A 19,367-nucleotide genomic window follows, 5' to 3' on the forward strand; every position below is an offset into this window, starting at 1 on the left:
TCTCTATCAATTCACAGAAACGTTTTATAGAGCTGGGAATGAGCCCTGCCTATGACAGGAGTTGCAACCACCTTTTTGTTTTTTTTCTTTTGACTGTGCTTCTGGTGTTTGTGGCAGCAGGTGTTTTTCATATGTATATGAATCCACCAGTCTAGCCTTCTATGGTGCTGGGGTCTGGATCACAGAGCCAGGACTTCCACTCCCTTCCCAGCCTGTGCGGCGACACTCGGTGCTCACGGCCCTCAGCCGTCTCGGCTCTCACCTGTAGTGACATCCCGTCCAACAAGAAGCTACGGACAGAAGTAACGCCTGCCGGTGAAATCGAGCCCGGAGGCTTTCTGTCCCAGGCCTGCTGCCCTTTGGTCTCATTCCTGACCGCCTCTGCTCGGACTGCCTCGCTGCAAAATCCCACATCTAGGGCAAGTCCATTTTTAGAAGGAAAAAGTGAAGATATTGAGCAACCTTTCCACTCCTCAGGAGAGTCCCAGACATCTGTCTGTGCAGCCAAAGTCCCCAGAGAAAGCATCTTCAAAACGGCCTCCGGCCTTGGCCATGGGCTCGTGGGTTGGAGCGTCGTTCTGTGCGCCACAAGGTGGCAGGTTCAACTCCAGGTCAGAGCACACGCCACATTATGAGTTTGATCCATGCTCAGGGCACCTGCGGGAGACAACCGATGGATGTTTCTCTCTCACGTCGATGGTTCTCTCTCTCTCTCTCTCTCTCTCTCTCTCTCTCTCTCTCTCTCTCTCCCTTTCTCTCCCTCCCACCCGGGTACCGGAGGTAACAAGGCGGAAAAGAGGCTGCAGCTCAGGGTCCGAGAACCGGGACCTCTCCTTCCTACAGCCGCTCCCACCCTTCCAGAGCTCTGACCTCCTCGCGCACCACGCACACCTGTGGCTCCCTGCCAGCCGCACCCTCACGCCGCACGGCGCCTCGTTCCTGCCATGTTCACGTTAAGAACATTTTATTGCCCCCTGGTTTTCATTATTAATGAAAAGGGACCAGAATGATCTTTCCTAAAGTTCAGAGAGTCTATAAAGACAAGAAGCTGAAATGCCACTTTACTCGTTCTGGAGATGGGTGATACAATTCTGTCTTGTGGCAAAATGAAAGCAGAGGAAAGCGAAGTGGGAGATCACCCTCATCCCCTGCGTGCCTTTCCAAAGGGCTGCAGAGAAGGCAGCGGTGTGACCCACCCGGCCAACCTGCTACGACCACCTGGAGCCCTCCCCACACCCACCGGGGCCAACGCTGTCCGGCTGGTGCAGGCTCCATGAAGGAGTGAGAGCAGGGCGCCTGGGAGGGTTTGGGGGCTACAAGAGCCTCTCTGTCACCATGCTCCCTGAATGTCCAGCATCACAGTCAAGGTGGAAACAGGGCCACGCTTCAGCTCTAGCATGAAAATGAGGGACATGAACTGAGCTGTTTGGAAGCTCCGAGCCCCCAGTCTGGGAGCAGATGCCTCCGAACAATGGGGCAAGGAGCACGAGGTCAGGCCCTGGCTCCACCACCAACCAGATGACCCCCAAAGACACGCTTCTCCTCCCATGAAGCACAGACAGCTGACGGAGGCAGGCTCAGCTGGATTTAAAGAGCCCGGAGCAATGCCACTTTTACTGTCACCAATTCAAACGCTCCAGAGCACTTCTCCACAAGCAGGACTAGCGGACTAGCCGAGTGGCACGGCGCTTCGCCAACACACCACATCACCCGTGTCCCGGGAAGGACGGTGAGACAGGCCACGGTGGCAGCAACCTCATCCCACACAACTGGCATCTGGGGGGCTGCCCTGTGCCTTAGGCTGCCAGGAGGTCAGGGGACAAGCTGTCGCAGGGGATGGGGCTCTTCGAAACTCAGCACCTTCCCTAGCATTCCACGGATTCCACCCATTAGCCTGAGACCCGCAGTCCCGGAGGTTTCGGGGGAATCCACGGTGTACGGCAGCCGAGTCAGGGGAACGAAAGCTGCCCATGGCTCCGTAACCTCACTGAACACCTGCAAAACCAGCACCACTCAACTCCTCGGCTACGTCCCCCAGGAAACTCGCCTGGCAGGTGAGAGCAAGCACCGCCACGTGCGAACACGTGCGTGGGGCTCAGAAGCTTGAAACCACGGTCAGGGACTCACTGACACCGCAAACCAGTCAAGATTCATCGATACGGGGCTGAAACTGCCACAGGTTCATCCTGCTGAGGCCTCGGCATCAGCGTGACAGCTGACAACGGGGAGGGCAAGGCAGCGGCAGAAGCCGGCCAGCCCAGCTGGGCCCGCCACACTCATCGAGGCTGGAGCCACAACTCCTGGTGGCGGTGCAGCCAGTTCTCAGATCACCCCCCAGCTCGGCTCGCAAGCCGCCCTGCACATTCACTGATAAAGCCTCGTCCACAGTGAGGCCCCAGGCTAAGGCCCGTCCACCAGGCCAGCGCTCCTCGCAGCGGCTGCTGGCTGAATGCACGGAGCGGCGGGGACCAGCTGCATGGTCCTGCGGGCTGAGCTGGGGACGCTGGTGGCGGTCAGAGACACCCCGACCCAGCGCAGCAACTAGCACCTGCAGCTCTGTCCTGAGCAGAAGCACCTGGGCAGCTGGTGGGGCAGAGGCACCGCATCGGCCCACGGCAGTGGCGTCTGCACACCCAAGGCCTCTTCACACGAACATCCTGCGAAAGGCAATCTTCCCCTTCCCAGGAGCTGCAGTGCTATCAGCAGAGTCATCTGCAGGCAGGAAGGACACTGAGGCATATCTATATCCTCACTCATAGATTAAAAATATGAGCCCTAATTAAACTGTATGAACTCAGAGGAGTCCAGAAATAGACCCGTGCTTATATGGTCAACTGTTTTTTTACAAAGAGATCAAGGTTTGTGCTGAGACATTTGGAAATCAATAGAGGGGAAATGGACCTCAACCCTCACCTTACACCGTTCACAAAAATTACTCCAAGTGGATCACACACCTAGACAAAAAAGCAAGAACTATAAAGCTTCTGTAAGGAAACAGAAAAAGATATTTGCAACCTCAGGGCAGGCAAAGAATCTTAGGATACAAAAAGTATAAATCATAAAAGGAAAAAAACTGATATACTGAACTTAATCAAAATTTTAAACTTTTGCTTTTCAAAAGGAACTATCCAGAAAATGAAAAGACAACATATAGACTGGGAGAAAATATCTGCAAAATATATCTATAATAATAAAAGCATAATATGCTAATTAGACAGGACAGCCGAACGACCTTCCGGATGAAGCCGGGGCTGCGAGGCCCAGCCCCTTGCACGAATTTTGTGCATCAGGCCTCTAGTATTTGATAAAAGACTTATAACCATCTATCTATCTATATATAAAAACCAAGCAACCCGAATGACCGGAATGACAGTTATGACTGGTAGCTATGACTTGATGGGGGTAGGGACACATGGCCAACCTCCCGTGGCCCCTCCCCCAGGCTGGCCCAGCCCCTGATCAGCCTCCCCACCCCGATCATGGGCAGGGCCGCCGGCCCACCTTCTGCGGCCCTTTGACCAGGCCCCGGTTGGACCCCACACGTGCATGAACTCGTGCATCAGGCCTTTAGTAATATATAAAGAATTGTTACAATTCATTAATTAAGACACACACACACACACACACACACACACACACACGGTGCCCTAACCAGTCTGGCTCAGTGGATGGAGTGTTGGACCTCTGACTGAAGAGTCACGGGTTCAATTCTGGTTAAGGGTGCATACCTCGGTTGTAGTTAATCCCTAGCCCCGGTAGGGGTACATGCAGGAGGCAACCAATCTATGTGTCTCTCTCACATCGATGTTTCTATCTCTGTCTCTCCCTCCTTCCACTCTCTCTAAAAATCAATGGGAAAAATCTTCAGGTGAGGATTAACCAAAATTAAAATTAAAAAAAAAAAAAAGGTGATTTTAAAAATGGGCAAAAGATTGGAAGAGACACTTTACAAAAGCTATATGAATGGCCAAAAAGCACATGAAAATATGCTTGACATCATCAGTCATTAGAGAAATACAAATTAAAAGCACAATGAAATTCTATAACATACACATTGGAATGGCTAAACTAAAAAACTGAGAATACCAAGTGTTGTCAAGGATGTGGAGCAACAGAAACTCTCATACATTAATGCTGAAAAGGTTAAATGGTGCAACCATTTTGGAAAATAGTTTGACAATTTCTTATACAGTTAAACATACAGCTAAGGTATGACCAAAGCATTCCACTCCTAGGTATTTATCTAAGAGAAAGGAAAGCATATCTGCATACAAAGATTTGTATGTTCATGGCAGCATTACTCATAATAGCCCCAAAATGGAATCTGGTCACTGGATAAATAAATTGTGGTATATCCATACAAGGGACTGTGGGTAGGGGGGAGGGAGGTTGTGATAGAAATATGTGTAGCTCACAAAGCCTAAAATATTTACTACCTGGGCCGGTATGTATATATGTTATGTATGATAATAAAGAAACCACACAAAAAAGACTGCATAGTATATTATTCTATTTACATGAAATTATCTAAAAGCCAGAACTTTAGTGATAGGGAGCAGATTGCTGGTTGACAAGAACTAGGAGGTGGGGAGAGGACTGATGTAATGGGCACAGAGAAAGTTTCTGGGGTGATGGAAATTTTTCTATATTGTAATTGTAGTGTTGGTTATATAAGAACTCACCTGTACAATTCATCAAATTGTATACTTAAAAATAATTACTCTTACTGTATGTAAATTCTACTTCAAAAAAGCTGATTAGACTGGAAAAAAAATTCAGAGGAACCCAGAAATATAAAACTGCCATATGACCCAGCAACTCAAGAGAAATGAAAACTTACACCCACACAAGCCTGGCACACAAACGTCCTTAGCAGCAGTTGGCCCAAACTGGAGACAACCTAAATGTCCATCGACTGGTGAACTGAGAGACGGGACGTGGTGCATCCGTACAGTGGAATACTCGTCAGCAACAAGAAGGAATGAAGTACTGCTACATGCCACCACATGGATGAAACTCAAAAATATTATGCTCCTTTGAAAAGCAGCGGGCCACAAGGAATTGCACAGTGTACGATTCCACTTACTTGAAATGTCCAGAACAGGTAATGTCATAGCGACAGACAGATTAGTGGCTGCCTAGGGCTGGAGGTGAGGTTAATAATAAGAGGGCACGATGGATCCCATTTGGGGGATAAAAGTGCTCTAAAAATCATTGAATTATACACTTGAAATGGGTGAGTTTTAGGATATGTAAAATATACTTCAAAAGCTTTGTTTAAAAAATATCTAACCCAGACCCATCTATATTATAAAAGGCCTGTGGCCATAACACCATAACGACCAAACGACTGGTCACCCGGAGGTGCACTGATGGGTCTCACGGCGTGGCGGGTCTGGGGTTCCGCTCCTGTGGCTGCACAGCGGAGTCTGGGGTCCCATGGCGTGGTGGGTCTGGGTCTCGCGCGATTTTGCGCGCTGGGCCTCTAGTGTATATATAAACAACTAATTTTTACTAAAGTGTCAAATAATTCAATGCTGGCACAACTGGATATCCGCAAAGGGAAAAACAAACCTTAAGTTTCACCTTACACCACACACAGAAATAACAGAATGAAACAGATCTCAACATAAAAGTGAACACTATAAAACTTCTATGAGAAAAACTTGCCAACCTTGGGGTAAGCAAAGGCTTCTTAGGACACAAAAACCCATACATTGAAAAAGAAAAAGAAAAGATCAATGGTTGTCATGATATTTAAATTCTTTTGCTTTTCAAAAAGCACTGTTAAGGGGGGGGTGGGGGGAAGCAAGCCACAGACTGAGAGGAAATACTAACAATACACATATATATATGACAAGAACCTGAATCCAGAAAACTTAAAGAACTCTTCCAGCTCAATAATTAGAAGAAAATTAAGAATGGGCAAAAGACTGAAACAGACACTTCACAAAAGAAGATATGCACATAACAACAAGCACAAAAAGATGCTCAACGTTATCAGTCATCACAGAGATGTAAACTCAGACCACTCTGAGACACCCCGACACATTAAACTCCTCAAATGAAAGAGACTGACAACACCAACTGCTGGTGAGGCTATGAAACAAACGAGATCTCTCATACACTGCTGAAGGGAGTGCAAAATGGTACAACCACTTAGAACACAGTTTGGCACTTTCTTATAAAGTTAAACTTACACTTAACATATGACCCTGCAATTCCACTCCTAGCCATTTACTGAAGAGGGGAAAAAACATACAAAGATTTGTACACGAATATTCACAAGAGCTTTATTCGTAATAGTGCGAAGCTGGAAACAGCCCAAAGGCCATCAACTGGTGAATGGATAAACAAACTGGTGCGTCCACACCATGCAATACCACTTGTAATAAAAAGGAACTTCTGATCCACACAACTTGGATGACTCTCAAAAACATCATGCTGAGCGACAGAAACCAGACACGAAGGAGTACATACTGTATGATTCCATTTATATCAAACTCTAGGAAAGATAAGTCTAATCAGAAGCCACAGAAAGCAGACCAGTGGCTGCCCGAGTCCGGGTGGGCTGAAATCAGCTGGGAACGGGCACCAGGGAACCTTGTAGGGTACTGGAAATGTTTACAATGTGGTGATGGCTACACGGGAGTCCACACTTGTCAAAACTCAAATCGCAGAATTAAAATCGGTGCATTCTCTTTTCTGCACATTATACCTCAATAAAGCTGATTTTTTAAAAAGTATGTCCACATTTTTTTTTAAAGGGAGCTACAGGAAGTTAGCAGTGATTGAGAACATACCTAGCAGAGTAGATTCTAAGTTATCTCTCTGCTCAGTTAGCAGCTGAGACCAAGGAAAAAAGCAAGGCCTATGAATTCCAATTCAACTTTTAAAAATGCATCCTGTAATATTTGACACATACAAAAGGAGATAACATTTACATAAGTGCTGAAGCGTGATAATGAAATGAGCAATCCTAGACCCACCTACTTTACCAGGTAGAACTTTCCAAACACCACAGAAGCTCCAGGTGTTCCTCTCCACCCAGAGGCAGCCATTATGCTAAATTCAGTGTTTATTCTAACTCCAACTCTCCATGAGCTAGGAAAGCTGGGAACATGCCCACCAGCACAAGGACTGGATTCTCAGCCTCCCTTTCAGCCGGTGTGACCACGTGACTGAGTTCTAGCCAATGGCGAGAAAGTGGCAGTGATGTGGGCAGTTTCCAGGAAGTGTCCTCAGAAGGGAGCTTGCCCTTCCTGACCCCCCACCCCCCGGCCCCTTGCTGGCTGGACGGCAGAGGGACAGTGGGGCTGAGCAGTCACCCACAGCACAAGCTGGATGCCGCCAGCCAGGTGTCAGGGACGCAGAGCCTGGGAGGAGCTGGGGCCCTGACATCAGAGCCTGCACTGCCGAGGTTTCCATAACAGAGAGATACCCTTCTATTTTGTTTAAGCCACTTTTATTTTGGGTTTTCTGTTATTTGCAGAAGAACCTTATAAAATGAACACCGCTGCATTGTCAGCACATAATCCTGGCTGCCACCAACCAAAGACCCTTTCCCGGCCTAAGAGCCCCCTGGAAGGGCTCTGCCACTCCGCTCTTTCCCGTAACACTCGCCCGGGGCTGTCCGCACACGGCATTACCGGCACCCACACGGCACCTGCCTGGGTGGAACATGCGGCCAACACAGCGGACAGGGTGGTGGCCCCTGAAAAGCTGTGTTTTAAGCTATTTCCTTAAAAATCAGAGAAGTTTTTTTTTTCATAGACAAATCGGCAGCTTTTATGTAGCAAAAAGCGAGATTTGTGTGCTAAAGTGGCAGAGAGGGAAATGGGAGGGAAAATGGGAGTCTCCCCACTTCATTTCCTGGTGGGAATGTCACTTGCAGAGTGGCTCGCACACACCACCCGCCCCCGCCCTCGCTGCACCCCCAGGGATGCTCTCCTTCCAGCCCTCGCTGACTGGCCTTCAGAGCCCAGCTCCAGCCCTGCTTCCTCCGGACGGCCTCACCTAGCTGGCACTCACCTAGCTGGCACTCGAGGGTTCCGTTGTTGGTCAACTCTCACCAATCACATATGCCACATGGCGTGGGTTGGTCTTCGTGCATTTCCCCAAACACTGTGCTTCCCTCGCGTTAGTCAGTGTCAAGGCCTGTCCTCTCCTTCCACAGCCTGCACGACCAAGCACCCCGGAGGCCTCGCTGGCTCCCGGGGCTGCCCCGAGCTGCTGGTTTGACTGGACAGCCTTTCAATTCTGAAGTGCATTTCCACCCCCATTTATCCGCTCAACAAGCATTTCTGGAACACCTGCTAAGACAGAGCCTCGGGTCATAGGTCAAAACATAACAAGCCCTTGAGCTCCAGCTCAGAGTGAATGAACATTTCAGAGCATCGTGGTGGGGGTAGGGGCTGGCGGAGCCGAGGGGGACGGCCACCCTAGTGCACCCTAGCCGGAGTAGAGGCAGCTGAGACACGCCCTGCAGGGGCGGAGCTGCCCTGCCCCGCTGAACAGCAACCGGGCGGGCGCAGCATCTGACTGCCTTGTCTATACACTCCCAGGGGCCTTCCCTGGCCCCCCTGCAGCATCTGCTCAGGTGAGACAATAATTTTAACACTGGCCTAAGAATAATATAGTCACATAGGTAATACTGCCTCAAAAATAATTAATGATGCATTTCAAAGTAAGAAACCCAATGTGCTTTGACTGTCTTCCAGCAGGGGGGTGGCCTGGCTCTTGCCTCCCTCTCGGGTCCTCTCATCTGACACTCCCATCCCAGGCTGTTTGCCCAGAGGCTCCTGTCCATCCTGTCTGCTCACTGCACCAGTCGTCCCCCAGGTCCTGCTGTCCTTCACCTCATCTGTGCCACTGGCCTCACCTGGGCCGAGCTCAGGCACTGCTGCGTTCGCTCACCTGCCTTTACCATCAGACAACAGCAACTGGAGAGAGCGACTAGCGAGGCCTTGTTAACCCTCCCTCCCCGGGGCCTAGCACAGTGCCGGGCACATAGCAGGCCTTCCATAATACGTGCCGGCTCAGTGAATTAAGAGGGAAAGTGTATAAGGCTATATGGGCTATAAGAGAAACAACTGAGAAAGAACACACTTTCTCTCTCACGATTTCTAATGAAATGTCAAAACCTTTCCCCAACCCCATTTACATCCTATTTTAAGAGGCAACTGAAGCTGGAGGTCTGTCTTGGAAAGGCCTAAGGAAAAAAATTATTATTCCACAAAATTCACACCGGTCCTGCCTCTATCTCAAAGCTACCTTGCTTCTTGTCTCTCTGGAGGAAAGAGGAGAAATCAGCTTGGAACGAATCAATCAAGCAAACATTTATCAGGACTTTCCATTCAGGGCCGTGCTAGGCACTGCACACACACACACAGATTCCTGCTTCCAAGTCGAGAAGAAGAAACCAGACCGAGGAGCACAGAATGTCACATTTCTTCTGCTTTCGGCCTGGCTTTTCCTGGGCTCTCCCGACTTCCTTCTCAGTTTATTCTCACCCCCTGTGACACCAAGCTTCCCCGTGGTGCTACCTCCTCCCACTTTCACAAAGCCTTCTGACTTCTTCATTCTTCTCTTTTCTGTATTCTTGTGGAATTTTCTTGTCTGTATAATTAATTTTGGCATTTAATCATGTCTTATATTATTATCCTTTTCTTGCGAGTTTATCTTCTCTCTCCCAGAGAGCCTGTAAGATCCTTAAAGATCATGTTTCAAATCCCACCATACTGTCCTGAGCACACAGTAGGTGCTTCACAAACACTGAGGAACTGACCATTCTGGTAGGTCTCCATGTTCTCTTTGCTGACACTGGCATTTACTACCACCTCAAGTTCCACCACAATCACCAAAGAGCAGAGATACCAAAAGAAGCACCGAGTAGGACATCTGTCACCAAGCAGGAGGACGGGCTAGCCCAGAGGTGACAATCCAGGACACTGGGCTCCTTGCAGCGATCTCGGAAAAGCTACCGTTCCCCAAGACGTGAGCATTTGGGGCTGAGCCCAGAGAATCCCATTTTCTAGACTTGGGCTCAGGGAGAGAATGTCCTTAAAAAGTCAAGAAACGTGAAGGGAAGGGCTGCCTGAGCTCCAGATGTAAACCGGCAGGAACACACATGAATGGAGGCCATAAATCCCTCCCAGGACGCAGACAATGCCTCGGCGATAAGCATGCAGATTGCACACCTAGTTCAGAAACTCCCCTGAGTTTGCTTGTAATTAAGGGGGTTAGAAAGGTAAAAAAAATATATAAACCCAATTAATCATTTAAATATTTAAAGTCAGATTTCCCCTCACTCCAGGATTAGTGTATTTCATAACGCCGGCGCAGACAGCCCTGGTTTTTACTGGGGTTCATTTTAGAGCGTGTTTAAACTCGTCAGGTTGAGTGATGCTTCCAGCAACTAATCGCATGTCAAATAAAAGATATTTTATGTAATAAATTACTGCTACAAGTAATTCAAATGTCATTTATCAGTTTTATTATCAGTCAGGCAAAGTCTTCTTTCTCTATATTAATCAAAATCAAGCTTTTTTTTTTTTTTTTGGAGCAGTTTTGACACCTCTTGGCAAAAGTACAGAAGTGAAGAGGCAGCGCCAGCCCGGAGCTGGAGGGAGCGGGCAGCGGCACAAGAAGAATGACCCTCCCCGGTGACACTAAAGCGGCAGGTATTTAGAATTGCCATTCCCATTGTTTTTACACCAGCGTCAGTGCAGGAAGGAGTCTGTCTCTAAGAAGATGTATTTTATTTTTAGGGCTGGGAGACTCTTAAAAATACTCCTACCTAAATACCTAACCGGGTAATGCTTTTTCTCAGAGCGATCCGGACAGAGGATGATTTAAACGACTAAGCCGCCCCTCCCCATCCCAGGCTTTGCCTCTTTCAGAAAGACGAACAGTTTAACCCTTTGTGTCTACTCACAGGAGGCAAGCGCAGGATGTGTTAGGCCAACTCTGTGATCAGCCAGAACACTGTCCTGAGCAAGAAGTTTTCAAGTAGCCGAGAGACCTGTTTGGTATTAAGCACTAGAGGAAACAGCTGGAATAGAACAGATGTGCATCTTAGAAACTTCTGCACCCCAGCTGCCACTGCCCGTCCTCAACAAATCCCACTCAACGGCTGGGCCAGGGACACAGTAAGCAAAGTGTGGAGACTTGATCTCTGGTTAAAAGGAAACACAGAGTATGGTTAGGGACCCAAAGCAAACACAATGGGTGGGGAAGAATGCTGGCCAGGAAGGAGGAAAGAGTTCCAGGCCGACAGGCAGCTGCTACTGACTCCGGAGCCGCAGGACAAGGCTCACCACGAGGCATGTTCCTCTCGTCTCAGGCCACATGACACCAGTGGTTTGTCAGACAAGGCGACCACAGATGAGAGCATGTGAGTGTGTGTGACCTGGTCTCACCCCTTCGGCCTCATGCACAAGAAAAGCAAGCAACAGTCTAAATGAGAGCGGGGTACACACAGCGAGCGGCTCTAACCACTGCCCAGCCCTGCCTCTGCACAACGATGTCGCCCCCGCTGGGGCTGAGCCAGGGAGGATGGCAGAGTGAGCCAGACAGGAGCTCCAGACCATGCGGCAGGGGTTTAAATCACACCTTTTAAAATCTGATAGCTAACATCGTTTTAAATCATGTTTTGAAAAAATAAAACTTCCAAGACAGACAATTATACAAAAGGCATTTTGAAAGATGGCAAATTCAAAGCTGAGTTACATTAAAGACACAAAACTGAGCTATTTTTCATCACTTTGGAGTCAATTTTAACCTTTTTAGACTTTGTACAGGTGACTGAAAGAAGGGGTTCTGGCTGTATTTGAGGTGTACATTTATTACTAGTTTAAAGAACCTCAATTCCTAAAACAGCTCTTATTTAAAAACAACAAAACCTCCTGTGGGTCATGGTCTCATGTTATAAGTAAACACTACATACAAAAAGGACATTTACATCTAATCTGAAATTTTCTAACAGACTGCCACTGCATAAATATACATGGTATAGCCAGGATAAGAGAAGGAGGGAGGGAAGGAGGGAGGGAGGGAGGGAGAGAGGGAGGAGGGGGCAATCTAAATCTACTAATATGAACTTTAAAAAATAAAATAGGGAGGCAAGTTATTTTAGCGAGCAAACGAGAATGCACTCATGAATCCAAAGTTCATGTTCGTTCCTCTTAGAGCAACAATGACATGCAAAAGCACTGCTCTAAGAAAATGGAAACTGAGCCAATGCGTACTTTGATAGATTCTTACTTGTAACCATAATACTTGACACAACACATTAATAAACTCATTTATTCTGGTCCCTCGTCTCTTAAACCTTTGTCACAGACTTCAAAGTTTGTCTAGAAGGTTTGGGTGTGTCACATTCTTTGGGAAAAACACAGGAGCCGCCGGCTACGCCTCCCAGCTCCCCGGCTTGCTGAGTCTGGGAGAGGGGAGCACTGCTCTTGCCCAAGCCCTGCATCCAATCAAGGTGAAAGCAGGAGCTGGAGTGGGCGACTTACTGTATGGCTGAGACATGAGGTGAGGGGGCTGGACAGGAACCACCTGTGTGGCTGGGCCCAAGGCCGCAGGCTCGTCGGCCGCCGTGCCCGACTGCTGGAACGCCACATCGATCTCTTCGTCCGTCAGCCCTGGGGGAGAAGAGCACACGATTGCAGGTGAGTACCTTGCCCACTGCCCACGGCTGCTACGAAATCTGCATTGAGAAAAGACCCCGATAGCCACGGAACGCCTAGCATCCTGGGAAGTTGCCTCTCCGATTTCGGATTCTCTGGAACCTCTCTCAGTTGCAATTTAACCTTAAGCGACAGAATATTAGCCTCAACACTGCTTCCAAATGTGGCTCATTCAATTTCCTTAATTTATCCTTGAGTTTATTGCTGCTTTTGAAGTCGCTCTGTACTGCAATTCTCCATTCTTCCCCTGAAAACAGATACCATCAACTGCAAATGTGGCTCATTTTAATCTGTAATGGTGTTAAAAAAAAGAGGGGAAAAAACTAACAATAATGCATGAAAACAGACAGGGAAACAAAAAACTAATTATTGGGTGAGACGACTAATTAGTCTAGATCGTTTCCGAAGACGGGAATAATTTGCTTTATTTTATGACAAATGCAGAAATAAAAAGAAAAATCAGGACTGACTGTGATTAGTATGAATGGGATATAGAATGTAAAGAAGAAAATAAAACAAGAAAACAGATCAAAACAAGGCCAGGCCCAAACTTTGAGATGATTATTACTCTAGCCTATCACAGGCTGCCTATATCGCCTTTGGCTAGTTTTTCATTTCCCCCCCTTTTTTTTTTAGTCTTCCCGACACTCTACACCACGCTGCGCACGGGATCTGAGGAAATAGCAGGGCGCCATCTGCAGTGGCTACAACACGTGGAGAGGATTTGCCCACGGAGGAACCCAGGGAGGAATAAAAGGCAAGTGGAAGACCCAGGCGGACCCCATTTCCAGGGGGCACACGGCCGGAAGCTTTTCCGAGGCAGCCTGGGGCGCTGGCTCTGCGGGAGGAGGGAGGGCACCAACCAGCCCAAAGCGAGGAACAAATGCGCACATGGGTGGGAGAAACCTCTCCCGAGGGGCAGCTCGGAAGTAACGTGCGCGTGCGATCGCTCTCACCACGGAGAGAGGAAAAGGCAGGTGGGAGGTCGCGGCTAGGCCACGCCATGAAAGACCGCTCCGGCCGGCCGTGCTGTTCCGGGAATCCCAATATCCAGGCCGGCCGCAACACGGAGCTTTTAAACGAGAGCCTGGAGCTTTTCCACATCTGGTCAGCAGCCTCCATTAGAGGCCACAGCGCGGTCTATCTGCCCCTGGGGGTGGATGACGTAAGTACAGGAGGTTCTGAGGATCAGCATCTTCCGAAGCCTGTGCCGCACGCTCCGTGCCAAGGGGCTACTAGATGGAGCACATTAATGCTCTACAGCGCGGCGTGAGTGGGCTGCAGCCGCCCCACAAACTTTTCTGGGGAGGATGCCTGGACTGCTCCAGCCCGCCCCGGCCCCTTCCTTCGCCTCCCTGTGCTGGGCAGCTGAGATGTGGCCCCATTGAACACTGCGGCTCTCCCCCTTCTCCGCACACACAGGCCAGGCCACAGCTCTGTGAGGTCTCTCGGCAGATTGAAGGGCAGATGGAAAGGCTGCCAGGGGGCAAGGAGGGTCGTCTACGGGCACTGAGGTCCTTCACAATGCAGAGGCTAGATCCGCGCATATGGGCGAGATGGGGCACGTCCCTCCTCCCCAGCCCCCAGCTGACTGCAAAGGGGCTGCTTGATCGTCATCTCACCTCCCCAGCACAGGGCAGGAGAGACAGACAAGCCGAGGAAAAACTGAGAACACGTCCCCTCCCAGACAGGAAGGGAACCCCCGTCAGGGTGCTAGCAGAGAAGATGCTGCTTTAACCAGTCCGCACAGCCACCGGGAAAGAAAGCGGCCAAGCGCCGTCAGCACAGGCTGCCGGTCACTGGTGCGCCACGGACTCTACAAACCTGGTGGTGCGTGTGCCTTGTCAGCCGCTGGCTGCAAATAAGGATAATTTTCCCAAAAGGAGCATTCAGTTGCATTCTCATTTTCCCTTTTGGCTCTTTCAAATATAAACAAGTACGATAATGTCTAACGCTGGGGAAATATACAGTGAGTTGCAGGCTGGGCTGAGGCCCTGAGAGCCGGAGCTGGTTAAAGGGACAGGACTCCCTGCCCGTTGTTCTGCCCTCTGGCTCTGAGCTGTGCCGAAGCCTATTTTCCTAATAAAACATGTTCCTTGCATTATTGCAGCCGAGCCCAGGAGTGAGGCCGCGGTTAAAAGGGCATCAGCACATCCTCCAAGCTCTTGTTTTTCAGAGGCCTTATCATTTGATGCCCTAAATTTACATTGGCTGGAAGTGATATCCCTAGTCCTCCGAGAGTCAGGATTTTGATTTAGTTACATAAAGTGAATCATTTTTCTTTTTTTAAAAAAATAAGCATTTTAATGATCTCACTGAACAATATAATTTCAGAGCTGAACCATTATCCCAGTCATTGCCTTCATTTAACAGATTAAAAAAACGGAGGCCCACGGAAGGTGAAAAATATGCCTCAAAGCATACGAGTTAAGGGCATGGCACTGCCGGGTGACAAGTGGGGCTTTCCACCTCCAGCCCAGGGGCTCCCCACTACAGCACAGTCACATCACAATTGCACAATGAAGTCTCAAGTCTTCAATCTTAGGGAGGAGGTTTAGACAAGGACTAAACCTCTTTCCCCCCCAATCCCATGTGACACCCCACCCACAGGGAGGAGCCCATGGATGCTGTTTCACGGCTTATCACCTGGGTCCTCCCTGCAATGACACCTGGGCAACTTTTTGAACACCCCCGGAGTGAAAAGGGTAGGTGACCTAATCTCATCCTAGCATTCTAACCCCGAATAGACCCGAAGCCTCCCGCAGGCTGCGGCCCACCCTTCACAGTGCCTCTTCCTCTGGCGTGTCCCAGTTTAGGGAGGGTGACCAGGGTCAGGGCTCGACAGGTGGACCTCTCGGTTGAATGGGCTGGGACTTTTGGAGCCTGAGTGGAGGGGCGGAGGGGTCACCTCTCTGAACACACGGTTCTCTCCCCAGTCCTGGGCTCCTGGTGCTGAATGGCCTTACGCTTAGGGATGAGGTGCTGCCACAGAACCCACACGACACATCCAGGCGCCACCCACTCCCACTGAGAAACACCGGAGAGCTCAGAGTGAGACCTTGCAGAATCCAAAAGGTTAAAAGGAATAATAAAGGAAACTGCCAATTGTAAGTGAATTATATTTGGCTCTGAAAGCTGAGGCCCTGGCTACATTATAAAAGGCATCTCTTTGCGTTGTTTACCATCACCCTGACTAATGCAGACCTTTTTTTTTTGTTTTAAATAATCTCATGCAAATTAGACACACACACTTCCTTCCAGTTGATTGCTATCTGCAAGAAATAATCTAACAACCCAGGGACCGAGCAAGGGCTGAGCTGAGCAGAGATGGAGCTAAGGGTGTCAGTCTATGGCAGGCAAACCTCTTCCCCTCCCGTCTGCCCCAAGTCTTCCTTTAGCTGCTACCTTTGGGAGAATTAGCCAATTTTACTAAAACCTAAAATTTTTCAGTTGGGGTGTCAACTGCGTTACCTGATATCACTAGCCCTGTGCGTGTAGCAGCTCCTTCAGTAACCTCACCTCTGCCGCCTCCAAGAGCCAGCAGCCCTCCCCCATCTGTGACACTGACAATGAAAATCTATCTGACAGGGAGCCAGCTAAGGAAGTCCTGCCCAGGGACCCCATCCACTCACTGGTTTCAGGCAGAGGAGGAAGGGACGGGGGGGACGTGTCCCAGGTGGGCAGGAGGAGCAGGGTGTCTGGCTCGGAGAGGCTGTCGTTTTGCCTGTAAGGTCACAGCTGTCCAACCTGCAAAGCCGCCCTCTCGGTTCAGACCCCACTGCGCATGTGAAGTCCCAGCCCTGACCCCCCGGTTCTCTGGGAATTACTTCCAGAACCAGCTCCCTTTATGGGGAGCCTCCCTTTATGCAGAAGCCGGCCACGGACTTCTTTTCCAGCACTTTCTTCACGGTGGGATCCCTTTAAAAGAACAGGCAAGTGAGCTACCTTCTATGGACCACTGAAGTGAGTGGCCTCGGGGCTGCCACACCTGCTTATTTTTATCCCTTAGAAGATAAACAAATGTGCTTTCTTTTTCTAAACATTTTGTTAAAATGCAAACAAACCCAAACCAATCGGTGGACTCTGAGCTGCAGGAGGCAGGTCCTTTCCCAGGACTCAGACAAACGGGCCTGGAGGAGGGCTGGCTTTTTTCTGTGGGACGGGCTGTGCGTGGGCTTTTCCGCGACCGCGGCACTGCCAGGGGCCTGGCCCTGAGCAGGTGAAGCAGAAAGACAGCAGACAGCAGTGTCCTCTGCATCTCTCAGGTCAGACAACAAGCAGGACAGCAAGGTCAGGGAGAGCCGGGACACAAGCAAGATAATGAACGCCTGACAGCACCTTCCAGGCCAGCCCCAGGTTTATTAGGGAACGGGGCCAGAGGGCCAGTGGCAAAGGGCGGCAGTTCCGGGCTGGCCACTCTGGCCAGCGTCCTCCCCATCACAGTCCCTCTGTTCACAGGACTCAGGTGATTCAGGGAGACCGAGCAGGGGTGACCTCTCTCAGAACAACTAGTTATCTACCCGTGCACACTCTGGACGGAGATGAGGCAGCGAAGACAGCTGGCTAAAAAGACTCCCCACATTAAAAGAAAAATCAACTCTCTCAGAAAAGGTTAGGGGAGGGGAAAGGGAAAAAGTATTTTTATTTTATTTTATTAACATTTTGTTGGAACAGAGGAGCACAATAAGGACTCTCAGAGCCTCTAAAAGTCGTTGGATGACCTGTAGACCCCTATTTCCCAGTGCCTTGTATAAAATTGAATTTTTTAAACATAAATTACACGTAATGACGACACTGTAAAAACTAACAGTAATGGAAAGCTGTGCTGTATTTCATTAGCCTGTATTATTCCGTGCCACCTGATCCAGCCGGGCCTTGTTTATGAGTTAGTGTGTTAGCAGATGCCGATGGAAGCATTTGCTTCGACCTTGCTCTTCTCATTGGGGCATGAAATTACGACGGCAGCACCTTGATATTACAGCCATAAATACAGTAAACTGCAAATTTAAGCCAACGGCTCCTATTGTCTCTGAACATAAAGCTGATCGGTATTTATTTAAAAGGAGAACAAAAAAAATATTATATATCACCTTGTTTATGGGGCCTCCCCCACCCACTTCCTAATCCCCTCCCCCAGCCCCCCAACCTGTCTAATTCACTTGGTTAAAATATTAAGCAAATGAACCAAACACTTTTCCTGCTGATTAACTATCCCCAAGTAGCAAAACAGTTTTTGAGCAAACTAGTTCCAAACATCATTAGCCTGAATGAGAGAGTTTTTCTAAAAACTGCTCTGAGGAGGAGGCCGGTTCCCACATCCTGACGTTGGCATGTACATTCAGGAACAAGAGGCGAGACTGTCCCCTCTCCCCAACGAGGAGTTCCAACAGCAGGAAAAGTTGCCGAGGATGCCGAAAGCGAGTGTCCTCTCAGTACCCTTCTGAAGATCGTTCTGAAAAAATGCTATTTCAAAAAGAAGCAAAACACTGCCTCCTGCCACCTAAGGGAAGAAAGAAAAATATCTAACCCGGGATATAATTCTCATCGCAGCACGGGGAGCAGGGCCTCTCATTAAAACTTGCACCAATCCCCTCCTTATCCCAGTGAACCATAAAGACAATATATCCTTTAAATACATTGAACGTGCAAGAAAAATAAACACAAAGACAAAAGGACACTGGCTATCACCCAGCCACGTCTCCGAGTATAAATCACTGAGTAAAAAGCCAGTGCAAAGCGCACCGCACCGCCAGCCTGAGGACCGGGAGCCGCGGCCCTGCTCCGCTCTGAGCCTAAAGGGAAGGCGGGTCTGCTCTCCTGACTCAGTGGGATGAGCTCTGACTCTCAGAGAGGCAGAAGCAAGATGCGAAACTCAGCCTCGTCCAAGTCAGGAGGTTTCGTGGGGTTAGTGTGCAGACAGCAGACACCAGCAGGCAGCTCCGCAGCAACGGCCAGTGCAGCAGACAGAGGGACCGGATTAGCAGTGAACTAAGTGCAAGTTTTGGGGAGCAGTTTGATTCCAAACCCGACTGCCAGGGTCGGAGGATCCAGGGCCCAGTGGTATCAATGAGGTGGCCAACTCAACCAAGATCAAAACTTGTTGGACATTTACTTCTGATGTGTTACGCCACGCAGTGGTCGTACTCCCTGGGAGCCCTAAATTATTTCAGCCACACCATCACTGAGCTTAGCTCCTTCCGCATAAGGAGGAAATTTCCCTGTAAAATTTATGGAGCTCCCCTGGGGAGTAGTATAACTGGTGAACAAGACAGAAGTGAGCTGCCCTCTGTGTAGCACAAATTGAGATCTCTCACAGGAAAGCCTGGGAGGGCTTCCAATCAGCATCGTGATGTCTATTTTTAGGTCTATAGTCTAGGGTGTTTTTCTTTTAATCCCTCTCTGCTAAATTAAAGACAAAAATAAAGAGGAGTGACTGTGGTATTTGATCATCAATTCCAAAGGATTAATAGCATGACAAATACTGCTGCCACTGTCACAGCCGGCAGTGCAGGTCCTGCAGGTGCCTGGCAACAGGCTGGGACGTTGCCTGCCGACCCTGCACTGGCCAGGCCCCTTTAAAGACCACGGGGTACGATAACCAGGGATCACTGCTACCTGAAGGCCAAAGGCCAGGTGACCTAAGGTGTGCTGTGCGTATGCAGAAAGCCAAATTAG

At 49.2% G+C, this 19,367-nt stretch overlaps 1 protein-coding gene across 4 annotated transcripts in view; it reads right to left on the reverse strand.

Moving 5' to 3' along the window:
• The window catches only part of PEX14 (peroxisomal biogenesis factor 14), a 139,709-nt gene that overhangs the window by 12,257 nt on the left and 108,085 nt on the right, over positions 1–19,367 (reverse strand). For 3 of the 4 annotated variants that reach the window (XM_059691285.1, XM_059691286.1, XM_059691287.1), the window contains one exon: positions 12,519–12,647. The exons of the other annotated variant lie outside the window; for it this stretch is intronic. In XM_059691285.1, coding sequence (XP_059547268.1) covers positions 12,519–12,647 — 129 coding nt within the window. The remainder of the gene's footprint in view (positions 1–12,518; positions 12,648–19,367) is intronic. 4 annotated transcript variants of the gene reach the window in all.

This window comes from Myotis daubentonii, chromosome 3 (assembly GCF_963259705.1).
Source record: "Myotis daubentonii chromosome 3, mMyoDau2.1, whole genome shotgun sequence".
Lineage (NCBI taxonomy): Eukaryota > Metazoa > Chordata > Mammalia > Chiroptera > Vespertilionidae > Myotis > Myotis daubentonii.